Raw genomic sequence first — 18284 nt, forward strand, 5'->3', positions numbered from 1 at the left:
ATTTTTAGTACGCATTTACAAATGATGCCATGATATTTTAATTAGTGATATATGATTTGATGGTTTAATAGAAATTTTAATATTTAAAAATAACCATCATTAATATTTATAATTTTTTATGCAATGACCACTTGATATTTCATTAAACATATAAATAATTAATAAATGTATCAAATTATAGTAAAGCTTAACATTATTATCTAAAAAATTTTAAAGATAAAAATCAATTTAGATTTTTTATAAAGACAGAAACCGAGATTAGAATTACTCCAAAAGGAATTTTATGATTCAAAATTATTTATTATAAATTTATACATTCATTTATTTAAAGCGTAAACGAAAATAAGATTTATTTAATATAAAAAATAATTCATGCTTACATAGTACACATGTAATTTTATAAAGAGAGAAACCAAGATTAATATTATTCCGAAATGAAATTTAGGATTCAAAATTATTTATAACAAATCTAAACATTTATTTATTTAAAGCGCAAACTAAAATAAGATTTATTTAAATAAAACAGTATTCATTCCTTCCTGCATATACAATACAGTACACATGCAGTCGCCATGGTTGAACGTGATGTGTCTACCATTTAACTTTTTTTATTAAATTTATTTGGAGGAAACTTCTTCTTTGAATTTGAATGATTCAACATCACAAATAAAATAGTATTTAATTGAAAAAATGTTAAAAAATGAAAAATTACTGAAACAGGGGAAAGAGATAGAGAGCATGAAAAATGAAAACAAAAATTCATAAGTTTTGTTATTTATGGAGTATTTGCAAACATATAGATTTAGGTTGTTTAAAAGAAATATCATCTTATGACTTAAGATTAAACTATCTAAGTTGCTTAAAAGAAACGATTTTCATTTAAGAGTGAAAAGAATAAAATGTCACCATAATCTATATTAAACTAATGAATTGGTTCAAGTAGTGAGTGCTATTGCTTCCTTATAAATACATGCCATTCCTCTGCCTAAGAACCACACACAACACAACACAGTACAACAAAAAACATCTTCTCCTTCAATCTCATTTAGAATCCATAATGGCCGTTTTCACATTCGAGGACCAAACCACTTCTCCCGTGGCTCCTGCTACCCTTTACAAAGCTCTTGTCAAAGATGCCGACGACATCGTCCCAAAGGCTGTTGATTCCTTCAAGAGTGTTGAAATCGTTGAGGGCAACGATGGCGTCGGAACCATCAAGAAGATCTCTTTCCTTGAGGGTATTGTCTTCGTTCATTTTCTCTACATTTTGTGTGTATGCATATAAAATGAAGTGATGAATGTGAATGTGGTGAATGAATGAACAGATGGAGAGACAAAGTTCGTGTTGCACAAAATAGAAGGAATAGATGAGGTTAAGTTGGGATACAGCTACAGCATAGTTGGTGGTGTTGCCTTGCCAGACACTGCAGAGAAGATCACCATCGACTCCATCCTCAGTGATGGACCCAACGGAGGCTCAGTAGTAAAGCTGCGCATAAATTATCACAGCAAAGGAGATGCTCCACCCAATGAAGATGAACTCAAAGCTGGCAAAGCCAAGAGTGATGATCTTTTCAAAGTCATCGAGGCTTACCTTTTGGCCAATGCTTGAATTATCACCAACATTCTTAATTACATGTACCAGAGTTTGCTTGTCTTTTGGTCTTAAAGTGGCTTCTAGTGTAACGGTGTTTGCTTTCTTATTTTTATTTTGTCCTATTGGGAAAGACTTTCAATACAATGTATTCTAGTTCATCAATAAATTATAATAAATGAATGACAAAATTTAAACCTTTTTTTTTTTTTAAACCATGAGTTTAATTTAATTTTGTTCAGTACCTTAGATTGAGATTGTGTAGAAATATTTTATATCATAAGCAATATGGGCTTGGTTCCTAAAATGTACAAAAATCTATTTCACAACAATAATCATAAGGGACATTAGTTTCTAATCCAAGTCATATTAAAAAATATTCTACGAAAATTGTACTGATTAATTTCTCTTAGCCCAATTTATATCAGTTAAATTCATGATTAAAATGTTACGTAGGATTTTTTTTTTCTTCATCATTTTATAAAATTTGTTTGAGTTGTAACAAGTTTGTCGTCATAGTATCGAGCTCTGTTTTTGTCATCTTCTTTAGGCATCTATTTTTCCGTATTATATAAAATTTAGAATATAACTTTTTTTTTTTTGGATTATATTGCATGATGTAAAAATAACGATGAAAAAATAATGTACACTTACGTAAACTCGAGTGAAGAGAAACATAGAGAAAAGAGAACGAATGTAAACATTTTATTAGATGATATGAATATATGTTACAAGGAAATTGATATTTTGACAAACAAAGTCTGACAAAGTCTAGTTGGCTCTTAAGTGTCACCTGAATTATTTTATTTTTAATTGTATATTATTTTCTTTGCTGGCAAGGGAAAGAGGGGAAAGTCTCGTTTTTTTGAAATTTTTTATTTTCAACATCAAACTATCTCAGTTTTCATGCTTCGCTCTCTCTCGTCCACATTGTTCTAATGCAAAGATTTCTTTATTTTCGTCCTCACTGTTCCACTTTCGTTGTTCCAACGTTGGAGTTGGGTGACATCGTAGGTAAGTTTTCCTTTGCTTTTATCTGTATTTTGTTATTTTTAAGGTCTTTTTTCAAGTGTTGTTATTTTTCTTTTTCTGGGTTTAGGAGTTTTTTGAAACTTTTGTGTTTACATCCCTACTTTTGGTCTCGTGTTTTGTTGTGCTTTGTACTTTTATATATATATATATATATATATATATTTCATTTTGTAGGTTCAGGGAAAACAAGTAGAAGTCAAGTGTCATGAGCACAAGAAGGTTCAGACAAATAAATTTACATAATTATGAAATGATTCTTTTGGTTTTGTCAGTGTTAGTCGTAGTCGTTCGACTCTTTGGATGGTTGGATTTATAGTTTTGTGTTGAAATTTATTTAATTCTATGAGTTTTCACCATACATTTTGTGCTACACCAATAAAGAGGAACACATTTGAATCTAATTTTGAAAAGTCATTAAACTTCTTACTCTTTCGACATATTTTCTAGTGCACAATTTAAGGATACCTACAACCCACTCAGTTTTGAAATAACAAGGTGGACATGTGTCCCTGGTGAAATGCAGTATCAAATCAATTGGGCACCTTCATCTGGGATACTTTTCGTTCAAAAACATGTACCGCATTTGCCACTTAATCAGTTAGTGTTTGTTAGTTAAGTATTGAATACATTTTTCCAGCAATTTTTTTTCAACATATTTTCTAGTGCACAATCTGGGATTCGTGATTCATTAGTAATTTTAGAATTGAAGAAATGAGGAAATAGTCTTATATGAGCAAGTATTAAGTAATTATGGTGACATTTACAAGTTTATACTCTTGAATGTAGTGGTTTTGTATCGTTGTCGACATTTGTACAATCAAATTTAGATATACCTCAAACAATTGGGACAAGTCAAGTATTTGGGTTTCCTTGATAAGTAAGTAGGTTTTGCCTTTTGAAAATTGATTTGAAAAACTATGTATCAAACATAGTCTAAATAAGTGGCAAACGTAGTTAAAGTTAAAAATGGAATCAGTGAATTCTTGACAAGGTCTTTCAGTGTGAACTTGGGTTGGCTGAGAAGGGCATGTGCACTTCAACCAAGGGTGTCTGGTGTAGGTTTCCCAATGACTTGAAATAAACATGATCTGTGAAATAAAAGGAATTGAAAATTGATTTTAAAAACGATCTACCAAACGTAGTCAAAATCACTAACACAAAAAAGCCCTATAACGTCACCCATATAACGTCTGTCCAGAAAAAGTCCCACGTTAAAAATGACCGGTGGCATTTTTGTAAATTATTTGACTTTTTTAACGTCTGCCCATTCCAACACAGACGTAATTTAACGTCTGACCCACAGTACCCCGACATTATGTAAAAATTAACGTCTGAGCTCTCTGCCCCCGACTTAATTTAACGTCTGACCCACTCTGCCCTGACTTAATTTAACGTCTGACACCCTCTGCACCGACGTTAAGTAACGTCTGACCACGCAGCTCCGACGTCAATTTTTGGGTTTTCTCTACGCGAAACGCATAAACCCTAATTGTTTCGTCGTGCCACCAATTTTTCGCGAAGCTTCTCCGTCGGCAACCACCATTCCGAGCTCCTCCAAGTAATTTTTGAACGTTTTTCACCACCAAACTTGTTGGGATTTGATTATGGATTGATTTTAGGCATTTTGAACCGAATATTTTTCGTTTTCATCCTCATTTGTAGTGTTTCGCGATCCTTCCCGTCGGTAGTGACCATTATTCCGACCTCCTCTAGGTGAGTTTCGAACATTTTTCACCACCAAACTAGTTGGTATTTGATTGTGGATTGATTTTAGGCGTTTTCAACCGAATATTATGCGTTTTCATCCCCATTTGCATCGTTTTGAGATTATTTTGCTTGTTATTTCTTTTTCGTTGTATGTATGTAATTGCTTGTATTTTTTTATTTGCAATTATAATTTTTATCTTAGACTTTTTTTTTTTTAGTTTTTTTGGCCTATTTCTTTTTTTAATTGAATTTTTATAATAATATTTGTAAAATTACGAAATAAAATTATATTTATTGTTATTTATAAAATTGGACTAATTGTATTTGATTTTTTAATATTATTGTTGCATTAATTTTTATTTTATCTCCAGGTAATTTTTGAACGTTTTTCACCACCAAACTTGTTGGGATTTGATTATGGATTGATTTTAGGCGTTTTGAACCGAATATTTTCCGTTTTCATCCTCATTTGCAGTGTTTCGCGATCCTTCCCGTCGGTGACCATTATTCCGACCTCCTCTAGGTGAGTTTCGAACATTTTTCACCACCAAACTAGTTGGTATTTGATTGTGGATTGATTTTAGGCGTTTTCAACCGAATATTATGCGTTTTCATCCCCATTTGCATCGTTTTGAGATTATTTTGCTTGTTATCTCTTTTTCATTGTATGTATGTAATTGCTTGTATTTTTTTATTCGCAATTATAATTTTTATCTTAGACTATTTTTTTTTTTTGTTTTTTTGGCCTATTTCTTTTTTTAATTGAATTTTTATAATAATATTTGTAAAATTACGAAATAAAATTATATTTATTGTTATTTGTAAAATTGGACTAATTGTATTTGATTTTTTAATATTATTGTTGCATTAATTTTTATTTTATGTATGTAGATCTATTAAAATTGGACTAATTGTATTTCTTTTTTTAATTGAATTTTTATAATAATATTTGTAAAATTACGAAATAAAATTATATTTATTGTTATTTGTAAAATTGGACTAATTATATTTTAATTTTTAGATTTATTGTTGCATTGTGGACCAAGGTCGATCTTCCGTATATGGATTCATTGAACCTCAAACCATTCAACCTTCGGGAAACTCACATGACCACATCAAACTTTATTTGCAAACATGGATGGTTGAGTCAAATAGAGAGATCTACTTTGCGCCATACATTGATGCTTATGTTTTTTTTCTAGTAATATTTTATGAAGTATTATTAATTATTTCTGCTAAGTACTTGTGATTGACGGTAGGTATCATTGGCAACTATATGTCATCATTCCAAGACAATGCACGGTTGTATGGTTTTATTTATGCCATATGAAGATTCCATCTGCTTTGAAAAACATGTTACAAGAGTAAGTATTAATTTTTTTCAATCATAACCTATATATCTACTTAGTTATAAAAACTAACATATGTTTTATGTTTCCAAAATTTCATTAGAATTGTGAGTAAGCCTAGAGGCCAACAACTTAAAGTATTATATTCAAAGGTTAGAACTCATTTAGTTTAATGTTATTAATTTTTGTATGTCAACTTATGACTTTGATATGTGTTTATTTTATTTGTAATGTTTAGTGTAATAAGCAAGAAGATGAATGAGAATTGTGTATATTAGTTTAGAATATATGTTGAAACTTAAGTGTTATTAGATATAACTATAACTCCATAATTGTGCTGAAATCATTATGAAACTGTTCTGGGAATTTGTTGATTTTCAGGTGTGGGAATGTTGTAAAAACAACAAAATTAAAAAAAAAAAACAGAGCAAATTGACGTCTGGTGGTGCTCTGACAGACGTTATTTAACGTTTGAGCTTACTGTGGCCGATGTTATTTAACGTCTGTCAGAGCCCAACAGAAGTCAAATTGCTCTGTTTTTTGGTTCCATTTAGCGCGAAAATTGGCGTCTGCTGCTTTTGGCCTCGACGTTGGATAACGTCGGACCCCTATTGCCCCGACGTTAAGTGACGTCTGTTTTGTTTTCTGACGTTATTTTAACGTCACCCAGTACGACGTCGGTGTTTGGACAGACGAAAAAGGTCAAAAATATCAGACGTTAAAAGACTTTTTTTGTGTTAGTGAATAAGGGGGCAAACACATTTATAGTTTTTGCACACAAATGGATGTAGTTATTGAACATCTATTATTGTAACCCTATTTACCATAAGATGAAATTATATTTGGTACTTAGTTCTTAGAACACTTTTGGTTTGTTTTTTTAAATTGATATAATACTTTGGAAAAAATATATTAAAGACTTTACTTAGTAACTCTAAATTCAATAATTGTACATATACTTAGGGAGATTTAAGGAGATCCATGAATATTTAATCTACACGTAGTCCATCAGATAAACATTACACCTCCTTAGAGTCTCAGGCACACTATTATTTAAGAATTATGATTTCATTTATTAGATACCAAACATTATTTACATTATTGTAAAATGTACTCACGTTATTCTAATCAATTTCTTGGATTATTTCCTCAAAACATATATACATTTTCAATATGAAATTCTTCACCAGCCTTTTGAAGCTCATCTTGAGTGATGTAGCCGCTTTCACATCTATCAAAAAATGAAAAAGCTGTAACTAAATGATATTCTCTGTGAACCTCTTTTAAATACAATGTTGCAACTATCAATTGTACCACTATTATCAACATCATCCTACAATCAGAAACAAAATTGGGAGATGGATTATAAAGATGTGGTACTAAAAATGTGCAACATCCTATATGTGCAAAGCCACCAAATTTTTTGATTCAAATAATTCAAATAAAAAGTAAAAAGTCACCTTCCATAATTGCTATTAGAGCTCGTGCAGAAGAAATAAATCAAATAATCAAATTACATGGTTGAGGATTTGGAGAATGTCATTTTTCACAATAAAATGAATATAAAAGTATTGAGATTTCTTGAACTTGTAAGCACAGGAAATTAAGCATTTTTAAATCAATGGTCAAAGATGGAGAAGCAAGAGACTACTGCTCTTGGGGTTTCTTGGAATCTCATAGGCCATGAAGGAAACATTTCCAATGTAACTGCATTTCTATTTGTGAATAAAGCTTCAAGAATCACAAAGATAAAATTTCAAGAGGATCACCAAACCAAGGGCTTGAAGGTTATAAAGACTAAAGAAAAATAACAATGCTTGAACAAGGACCTCAACAATAACAAAATACAGAAAAAAAAAGAGAGGAAAACTTACCTACAATGTTGCCCAACTCCAACACTGGAACAACGAAAGTGAAAACAGTAAGGATTGAAAGGATTGAAATAAAGAAACCTTTGCAGTAGAACTATGTGGATAAAAGGCCTAAAGAGAGAGAACATAGCATGAAAACAAGATAGTTTGGTGTTGGAAATAAAAAAAAAACGGAAAGGAACAAGGGTTTTTCCTTTTCCCTCTTTTCCATGTCAACATAGAAAATAATATACAATTAAAAATAAAATAATTCAGGTGAGACATAAAAGTCAGCTAGACTATGTCACAAGTTTGTCCAACTTTTGTTTGTCAAACTATCAATTTCCATGTTACAAACAGTATATACAGCTGTGAGTTACGGAAAGTAACATATTCTTAGAAGAAACATGTCAAGGTAATAATAATAAAGTTATGTTTGTTATTATTTATTTTGTTATCATATTTATTAAATTAATATGATAAAATCATTGATTAAAATTAAAGATTTATTATTAAAATAAAGGTTATTATAATAAAAAATAAGACTTATATAATTTTAATTTAAATTATTTTTAATTAGAGGATTATATAGAATAAGATATTATTAGTATGGAAATATATATATATATATATATATATATATATATATATATATATATAAAGAATAAAATATCTCATTTTTAATCATACTTATAGAGATATTATTATTGAACTGACTTAAAAGACAATTCTTAATTGGTTAATATTAATTTTGAATTGTGAATGAAAAATTCTTTTGAAAAAATATGTAATTTCCTTAAATTTTAGATTATAATAGAAACTAAAATCTATTAATTATACTTTGATACGAGAAATCTAACATTTTTTTTATGTTAGTTAAATGATTATTAAGTATGTGAAATTAGTGATTAATCAAGAGAGAATCTATGAACTTTTGATAATGAGTTTATTTTTCATAATGAGTTTGAGTTCTATATAAATAAAGACCTTGGCAAGGGTATAATGAGTGGAAGAAGAAAAGAGTTCTTAACTCATTCATTATCTATTAACTTATTAGAATTTGACAATAATATCATATTCTAAAGTTAACACCGTGTCAAGATGGAAGAAAATATTATACTGATTTTTTAATGGTTATAAAGTAAAAGATATTCTATGTTTTTTTATCTTTTTGTAGTGTTGCTAAATACCAACTTAATTAATAAATTAATAAGTTAATTTATTATCATATTAGTAATAAACCTATCGGGTCACACACTAAGAGTGTTCTGAGTTTTGTTGGACGAGAAAATATTATTGATTAAATTAAAAAGTTCAATTTTATTGATATATTTCCTTGAAGTGAAATATTATTCTTCTTTTTGCTAAAAAAAATATAATTAATATAAAATTTGAGAATGTGTAAAATTGATCGGATGAGACTTAATCAATCAAGTTACTAACAAAATAAATAATTTTAAATATCCCTTAATATACAATCTGATTTGTTAGTGGAAAAGTAACAAACTTAAGAGATAGATTTTTTTTTGAAATATAACAACAAACATGATTGCACAAGTGCAAATAGGGATAACAACGGGGCGGGGCGGACACGTGTTTCGCTATCCTATACCAATCTTTGTAAAAAAAAATTCATCCCCATCCCCATCCCTATATCCAAATCCAACGGTTATCAAATTTTTGTCTCATTTCCACCGGGTAACAGATATAATCTCGTACCCATACCCATTTTCTTACTACTTCAATATTAATTTTAATTAATTTTTATAAAATAATAAAAAATTATGGTAAAGAAAACATAATATTATCAAATATTCAATATTAGAAGGATGATTGTTTCTTTGATATCAAATAAAATTTAAAATACTTTAAAATAAATTATAACTATTTACATTTTAGATTATAATACCAAGTAAAATTTTATGAGAACCAAAACAATTATTAAATTTGCAAATATTAATGAAACATAGTTGATAAAATTTAAAAATATTTTTTAAACAATATAAAAGGAAAAAAAATATTCAAAATAAAATATATTTTAAATGTTTGTTTACTTCAATATCTTAAATTCTAATGAATCTCTTTTTTATACACTAATAAAAGTTATAATACATCATTTGATCAAAATGATACAAAGAACAAATAATAATCATAACAAAAGTTTAAAATAAATTATAATTGTTTACATTTTAGATTATAATACCAAATAAAATTTCATGAGAACCAACACATTTATTAAATTTACAAACATTAATGAAACCTAGTTGATAAAATTTAAAAATATTTTTTAAAAAAATATAAAAGAAAAAGAAATATTCAAATTAAAATATATTTTAAATGTTTGCTTACTTCAATCTTTTAAATTCTAATAAATCTCTTTTTTATTCACTAATAAAAGTTATAATACATCACTTGATCAAAATGATACAAAGAACAAATAATAATCATAATAATAAAATTTTAACATAGATCTTGTATCTTTTGAACTTCAATTATGTTGGATGATGATAAAAAAATATTCATGACAATTACATTAAAATTTTATATTGTAGTAAATAAAAGTTATTTATACAATTATAGTAAAACAATTACAGTATGATTGATAATGAGTTAGAAAATAAAGAATAATTAGATAAAATATATCGAAATAGTATCTACATAATGAAAATAAACAACAAATAAAAATATTACAAAATTAACAAATGTTTACAAACAATTTGAGAGACTATTGAAAGAAATCGGCACAAAGAAAAACAAATGTATAAATAAGGGTATGATAAGTTGAAAAATATCTCAGAGATCTAAGAAAACTATTCAAATATCAACATATATATACTCAATGGTTGAGAAATAACAAAACTTTTTTTAGCGAAATAAAAGAGTTCTTCAAATGAAACAAAAACTAATAATAATAAGTAAATGATTTTTTTTTTATATTACCTAGTAATCGAAAGGTTTGTACTATTAAATACTTAAATTTAGAGTATTAGACATTCTCATTGTGAAAGGAAAATATATAATAAATAAAAATAATAAAAAATAATAAAAATATTCAAATGTGAGACATAAAATTTTTTTAATTGACATACATCTTTTTAACATAATTACATAAAGGTTATGATAAGATGAAAAATATAATTGAGATGCGAATGAGTTTCATGACAAACTAAATAATTAGAAGAAATAAGAAATAATATATATATATATATATATATATATATATATATATATATATATATATATATATGGTTACTTAATTAATTGTGAATATTTTAATAATTTAAACGGGAATGGGTATTATGGAAGGGATATGTACATCCCCATACTCATCCCCATACCCAATTAAAAAAGTCGGGGATTCCCCATACCCATACCCATTCAATGTGAGGATTTTCCGTCAAAACATGGACGAATTCGAACAATATCCACGAGGACGAGTTTATTTGTCATTTCTAAGTACAAACGACAATTCTACCGCCAATGTATTCAAAATAAACACGATGGTGTGGTTGTAAATAACATAAACTTTATAACTACAGTTTTCTAAATAACCGTCATTATATATCTTGAAAACTTAAACCATGACAATTTAGTTTTATCTGTCGTTAAAAAGTTAAAAGATAAAGATCGTTAAGTGATATAACCATCATAGGTGACAAGGGGTTCAAAAAGTTTCATTCTTTTACTTCACCTCTCGCGCACGTTCATCTTTCCGTCGCTGCACCACCACCCTTGCTTACCTCTCACCTAGAGTTGTCAAAATGGGTTGAAACCCGAGAACCAACCCAGCTCATAATGGGTTCGGGTTGGGTTGAAATTTTTTTACAAATTTCAATACGGATTGATTTTTGACTCAACTCATCGGGTTGAACCCGTGATGAGCCAGGTTGGCTCATCAACTGACAGATAAAAGGGTTACACAAATGTTTTTTATTAAGTTGAACTTTACATTTGGGTCATGTTAGATTTTTTTTAGGCAACACATAAATAATTTATATTTTTTTGATTTTGGTTTGTATTTGGATTGTATTAAAGTTTATTTAGATTTTAATTAGAATTATAATTTAGTTTTGACTGAAAAAATAAATAAAAAAATTGTATTTTTTTTAATTAAGTGAACATGTGAGCCAACCCGTTTAACCCGCCAACCCGTAGTAGGCCAGGCCGGGTTCGAATTTTTTTGGCTCACAAAAAAGTGAGTTAGGTTGGGTTGGCTCACTAAATCATCAACACGTGGTGGGTTGAGCCGGGTCGGACTAGGTTACCCGTTTTGACAGCTCTACTCTCACCGCTCTGCATGCCTTGAAGTTACCGCGAAGTCGTCACCAAGTTATCATCGTTGTTGCTTCTCGTCAAAGTACGAAATGCACCACCACCACCGCACTTTTGTTTTATTAAAACAACTTTGTTATCTCTCAATTGTTCGACATATTAATATTTGATTTTTTTTATATATGTAAGATATTTTTCATCTTATTATATCCTTAATTTTACGTTTTCTTTTACGATTTCATTTAGTGGTCTATAAAATTGTTTTTAAGATACATATTTGATCATATTTTTTAATATTTTGCAAAAAACTTCCCTTCAAAATTAATTGCAAAGTTGCTTAGGATGCCGGGAAGCTACATCCATTGCTCATTGCAGCCCAGACATAATTAATTTACTTAACTCTGTTTTTTCATTTACTAAGCAATCAAATGCCTCAACTTTCTTCTCTCATTGTTGCTTATGTAACTAATTAATGCCTTTAACACTCTCATCCAATTCATTCTTTAAGACAATCAAAAAGTTCAAACTTATATGCAAATTTTCATTCCTTTATTATAATTTATGGATGAAATGAGATACAAAGATATCAGCTCTCACTGTCTGAGGCCAAACCCAATCAGAAATACATTCTTACATTATAAATCGATTTAAAACTTAAACCATACACTCCACACAAGAAAACTCAATATATAATATCAGAAGGCTGATAACTTAGATGAATTCAAGCATTGGCCAAAAGGTAAGCCTCAACTCAATGACCTTGAAAAGAGCATCACTCTTGGCTTTACCAGCTTTGAGTTCATCTTCATTGGGTGGAGCATCTCCTTTGCTGTGATATTTTAAGCTCAGCTTTACGACTGAGCCTCCGTTGGGTCCATCACTGAGGATGGAGTCGATGGTGATCTTCTCTGCAGTGTCTGGCAAGGCAGCACCACCAACTATGTTGTAGCTGTATCCCAACTTAGCCTCATCTATTCCTTCTATTTTGTGCAACACGAACTTTGTCTCTCCATCTGTTCATTCATTCACCACATTCACATTCATCACTTCATTTTAATGCATACGCAGAAAATGTAGAGAAAATGAGTGAAGATGTTTACCCTCAAGGAAAGAGATCTTCTTGATGGTTCCGACACCACCGTTGCCCTCAACGATTTCAACACTCTTGAAGGAATCAACAGCCTTTGGGACGATGTTGTCAGCGTCTTTCACGAGAGCCTTGTAAAGGGTAGCAGGAGTCACCGGAGAAGTGGTTTGGTCCTCGAACGTGAAAACAACCATTATCTTCTAAATGAGATTGAAGGAGAAGATGTTTGTTGTTGTACTGTGTTGTGTTGGTTGTGGTTCTTCTTAGGCAGATGAATGACATGTATTTATAAGGAAGCAATACCACTCGCTGCTTGAACCAATTAATTAGTTTAATATAGATTATGGTGACATTTTATTCTTTTCACTCTTAAATGAAAATTGTTTCTTTTAAGCAACTTAGATAGTTTAATCTTAAGTCATAAGATGATATTTCTTTTAAACAACCTAAATCTATATGTTTGCAAATACTCCATAAATAACAAAACTTATGAATTTTTGTTTTCATTTTTCATGCTCTCTATCTCTTTCCCCTGTTTCAGTAATTTTTCATTTTTTAACATTTTTTCAATTTATTTTTCTTTATTTAATACTAAATACTATTTTATTTGTGATGTTGAATCATTCAAATTCAAAGAAGAAGTTTCCTCTGTTAGGAACAAGGCAATAAAGGAAAGAATAAAGGAGAGAAAAATAGACACAGAGAATTTAACGTGGTTCGGCGTACAATGTGTATGTCTACGTCCACGACTACACTAGGAAGTATTTGTATTTTTGGTGTATCTTAAAGCTTTACATAGAGTCTCTTATATAGTAAAATAGAGAACCACATCTCACTATTCTAAGCGATGTGGGACTAAATCAAGCACCATAATTCTAACAATTCTCCCACTTGGGGTTTGATTTACATTACCACCTAGTGTAGTGCCTTCATCATCAATTTTCTCGAAGGCCAGTCGAGGCAATGCAAAGCCTCAACTTAGTTGTTGTGAGAGTCTTGGTCAACATATCAGTTGGATTCTCTGCACCTGGAATCTTCAACAAAATCAAATCTCCATCATTTATCAAGTTTCTGATAAAATGATACTTCAATTCAATGTGTTTGCATCTGGAGTGAAGAATTGGATTTTTAGCAAGACAAATGGCACTTTTACTGTCACTGAACAATGAAGGTTCATCTTGCCCTTTTCCTAATTCTTTTAGAAGATTCTTCAACCATATCATTTCTTTTGTTGTTTCTGAGATAGCTATATATTCAGCTTCAGTGGTTGAAAGGGAGACTCTTCCTTGAAGTTTGGACTTCCAACTGATAGCTGTGCCACCCAACGTAAAAATATAACCTGTTGTGCTCTTTCTACCATCCAAATCACCTCCCAAATCTGCATCAGAAAACCCCTGTAAAGTGAGATTACTTCTTTTAAAGGACAAATGCATCTTTGAAGTGCCCTTCAAATATCTCAATATCCACTTCACGCCTTCCCAATGCTCTTTTCCGGGATTGGATAGAAACCTGCTCACAACTCCCACTGCATGTGCTATATCAGGTCTGGTGCAAACCATAGCATACATCAAGCTCCCTACTACAGATGCATATGGCACTTTAGACATGTGATTTTCTTCTTCCTCTGTCTGAGAAGATTGCCTTTTTGAGAACTTTAAGTGAGTTCCCAAAGGTGTATTCCTGGTTTTAGCATTTCCAACATTGAACTTGCTAAGTAATTTTTCTATATATTTTTCCTGAGATAAATTTAGAATACCTTTAGATCTATCCCTGGAAATTCTCATACCAAGAATTTGCTTGGCTGGACCAAGATCCTTCATTTCAAAATTTTCTGACAATTGTTTCTTCAACCTGTCCATTTCTGCCATATTAGCACCAGCAATCAACATGTCATCAACATACAAGACAAGAATGATATAATTATCAACATATTTCTTCACGTAACAACAATGATCTTCTTCACATCTGTGAAATCCTGAGTTTCTCATAAACTCATTAAACTTCTTATACCATTGTCGCGGTGCTTGTTTCAACCCATACAAACTTTTATGAAGCTTGCATACAAGATTCTCTTTGCCTTGTACTTCAAAACCTTTTGGTTGTGCCATAAAGATTTCTTCCTCAAGATCTCCATGTAGGAATGCAGTTTTCACATCTAACTGCTCCAGATGAAGATTTTCTGCAGCTACTATACTCAAGATAACTCTGATGGTAGTCATCTTGACAACAGGAGAGAAAATTTCTGTGAAGTCAATTCCTTGTCTCTGTTGGAACCCTTTCACTACGAGTCTGGCCTTATATCGTTTGCTGCCATCTGGTTCTTCTTTTAACCGATAGACCCACCTGTTTTGCAAAACCTTCTTTCCTTCTGGAAGCTTGGTTAAAGACCATGTCTTATTCTTCTGAAGAGACTTTATCTCATCTTCCATTGCTAGCTCCCACTTAATAGATTCATCTCCCTGCATAGCCTCAGCAAAATGCTCTGGCTCACTAGCATCAGTCAACAACAAGTAATGCAATGAAGGGGAGTACCTTTGTGGTGCTACAATTGTTCTGCTAGACCTTCTAGTCGGTAATTCAGGAGTTAATGACTCTACTATCTGTTCAGGTTCTGACTCAAACTCTGACTCGGGCTCTGACTCAGGCTCTACTTCTGTATTTTGCCTTCTGTTGGCTACATCACTTTCTGAAACTTCTTCTAATGATACCTGCTCTGGCTTTTTATTTGCATTTGCAAATTCTGCAGTCCTGTCCTTATAGAACATGTTTTCATTAAAAGTAACATTTCTACTTCTGATAATTTTCTTGTTTTGGTCATCCCAAAACCTGTAGCCATACATGTCAGATCCATAGCCAATGAAATAGCATCGCTTTGCCTTAGGGTCCAATTTATCTCTACTATTAGAGTTCAACAAAATATATGAAGCACAACCAAAAACTTTCAGATGTGAAAGGTTTACCTCATTTCTAGACCATACTTCTTCAGGTAACTGATAGCCTAAAGGAACTGATGGTCCTCTATTTATGAGATAGGCTGCTGTGCTTATTGCATCTGCCCAAAATACCTTGGGTAATCCTGACTGGATTCTCATACATCTTGCTCTCTCATTCAAGGTTCTGTTCATTCTTTCTGCCACACCGTTTTGTTCTGGTGTTCCTGGAACCGTCTTGATCATTCTGATCCCATTCTCTGAACAAAACTCCTTGAATTGATTACTGTCATATTCTCCACCATTATCAGACTTCAAACATTTAATCTTTAAACCTGTTTGAGTCTCAACCTCCTGTTTCCACCTTTTAAACACAGAAAACACATCAGATTTATTTTTAAGAAAATAAACTCATACCTTTCTTGTAGAGTCATCAATGAAGGTTACGTAATACTGTGAACCTCCAAGAGATTTCACTGGAGCTGGCCCCCAAACATCTGTATGCACTAGTGCTAGTCTTTCAACTTTAGACGACTTACTTGTTTTGGAGAAGCTAACCTTTTTCTGCTTTCCAAAGATACAATGTTCGCAAGGTCCAACGTCAACATGCTTCAAGTTAGGTATTTTACCTTTTGAGACCATGAGCTTCATTCCTTTCTCACTCATATGCCTAAGTCTCTGATGCCACAAAGAGGAACTGTTGCCAACTTCTGCAACTGATATCATATCCTCATCTGCAATCATGTAAAGAGATCCCCGCTTCTTTCCACGAGCAACAACAATATTACCTTTCATTACTTTCTAGTGTCCATCTCCAAAGGTGGTGTAATGCCCCTCATCATCCAACTGCCCTATAGATATTAAGTTTCTCTTTAAGGCTGGAATATGTCTGACATTCTTCAAAGTCCACACACTTCCATTAGAGGTTCTGATATTGATATCACCTCTTCCTATAATATCAAGAGATTTTCCATCTGCAAGGTAGACCTTCTCAAACTTTCCTGGAACATAGTTAGATAATAGTTCTAAAGAAGGTGTAGTATGAAATGACGCACCTGAGTCCATAATCCATGAATCAATAGAACTATCTAGACTACATAATAGTGCATCTTCAATTTCATTAGTTGCTGCATTTGCTGATTGATCACTATCTTGCCTCTTGTTGTTCTTCCTTGGAGCCCTACATTGATTTGTAAAGTGACCCCTTTTCTGACAATTCCAACAAGTGATATCATTCCGGAATTTTGGTTTTGATTTCTCTCTAGACTTTGATCTGCCTCGGCCTTGATTACGACCTTTATGGCTACTTCTTCCTCTAGTTTCAGTACTCAATGCTGAACCGGAACTAGAACTGGAAGATTCCCCTGAACTTTTCCTGCGAACATCTTCGCTTAAGATCAAGTCACGGATGTTATCAAGCTTCAACTTACTATTACTTGCAGAATTACTAACTGTAGTAACAGTTGCACTCCAACTTTCCGGAAGAGATGATAATAAAATTAATGCTTTCACCTCATCATCAAATGTTATCTGCACTGATGTCAACTGCGCAATAATTGTATTGAATTCACTAATGATTAGTAATCGAGTTACCTTCACCCATTTTTAGGTTGACTAGCCTGCGAATCAAATACACTTTATTGGCTGCAGATGGCTTCTCATACATATTTGACAATGCCTTCATCAAATCTACGGTTGTGTTCTCGTTCATGATGTTGAACGCAACATTCTTGGCTAATGTCAACCGGATCACACCGAGTGTCTGCCGATCTAACAAATCCCATTATGCCTGCTCCATGTCAGTTGGCTTCTGCCCTGTTAAGGGTAGATACAACTTCTTCTGATACAGGTAGTCCTCTATCTGCATCTTCCAGAACCCGAAGTCACTGCCATCAAACTTCTAAATCCTCACCTTCCCTTCTTCCAATGCCATTGTTCTTGCTGCTTTGACGAAAGCTTTTGCTGCTTTTGACCAAAGCTCTTGTTGCGGCTTTTGACCAAAGCTCTCACTACTTCTCTAAACTGAGATTCCCAAGAAGAAAAAAAAGAAACCAAATCTTTTCTGATGTGGAAGATCAGACAATGCTGCAACCATAGAGCATACTAAGAAAAATTGCTTTGATACCAATTGTTAGGAACAAGGCAATAAAGAAAAGAATAAAGGAGAGAAAAATAGACACAGAGAATTTAACGTGGTTCGGCGTACAATGTGTATGCCTACGTCCACGACTACACTAGGAAGTATTTGTATTTTGGGTGTATCTTAAAGCTTTACATAGAGTCTCTTATATAGTAAAATAGAGAACCACATCTCACTATTCTAAGCGATGTGGAACTAAATCAAGCACCATAATTCTAACATCCTCCAAAGAAATATTTAATAAAAAAGTTAAATGGCAGACCCATCACGTTCAACCATGGCGACTGCTGTGTACTGTATATGCTGGGATGAATGAAATATCA

The 18284-nt window shown here is 31.6% G+C and overlaps 1 protein-coding gene and 1 pseudogene across 2 annotated transcripts; one reads left to right on the plus strand and one right to left on the minus strand.

Annotated features, from left to right (window-relative positions):
- The first annotated feature begins 1007 nt into the window (after positions 1-1007).
- LOC114179243 (pathogenesis-related protein 2-like) lies at positions 1008-1763 on the plus strand. The gene is made up of 2 exons (XM_028065507.2): positions 1008-1238; positions 1326-1763. The coding sequence occupies exons 1-2, from the start codon at positions 1058-1060 to the stop codon at positions 1610-1612; spliced, it is 468 nt and encodes a 155-aa protein (XP_027921308.2). The 5' UTR covers positions 1008-1057; the 3' UTR covers positions 1613-1763.
- A 10762-nt stretch (positions 1764-12525) lies between these two features.
- On the minus strand, positions 12526-13085 carry LOC114179745 (pathogenesis-related protein 2-like; annotated as a pseudogene). The gene is made up of 2 exons (XR_014994049.1): positions 12905-13085; positions 12526-12817 (listed from the first exon to the last, which is right to left on the minus strand). The product of XR_014994049.1 is annotated as a pathogenesis-related protein 2-like (transcript).
- Positions 13086-18284: the final 5199 nt, after the last annotated feature.

This window comes from Vigna unguiculata, chromosome 3, assembly GCF_037176805.1.
Source record: "Vigna unguiculata cultivar grain cowpea cultivar isolate G323 ecotype 2 chromosome 3, ASM3717680v1, whole genome shotgun sequence".
NCBI classification, from domain to species: domain Eukaryota; kingdom Viridiplantae; phylum Streptophyta; class Magnoliopsida; order Fabales; family Fabaceae; genus Vigna; species Vigna unguiculata.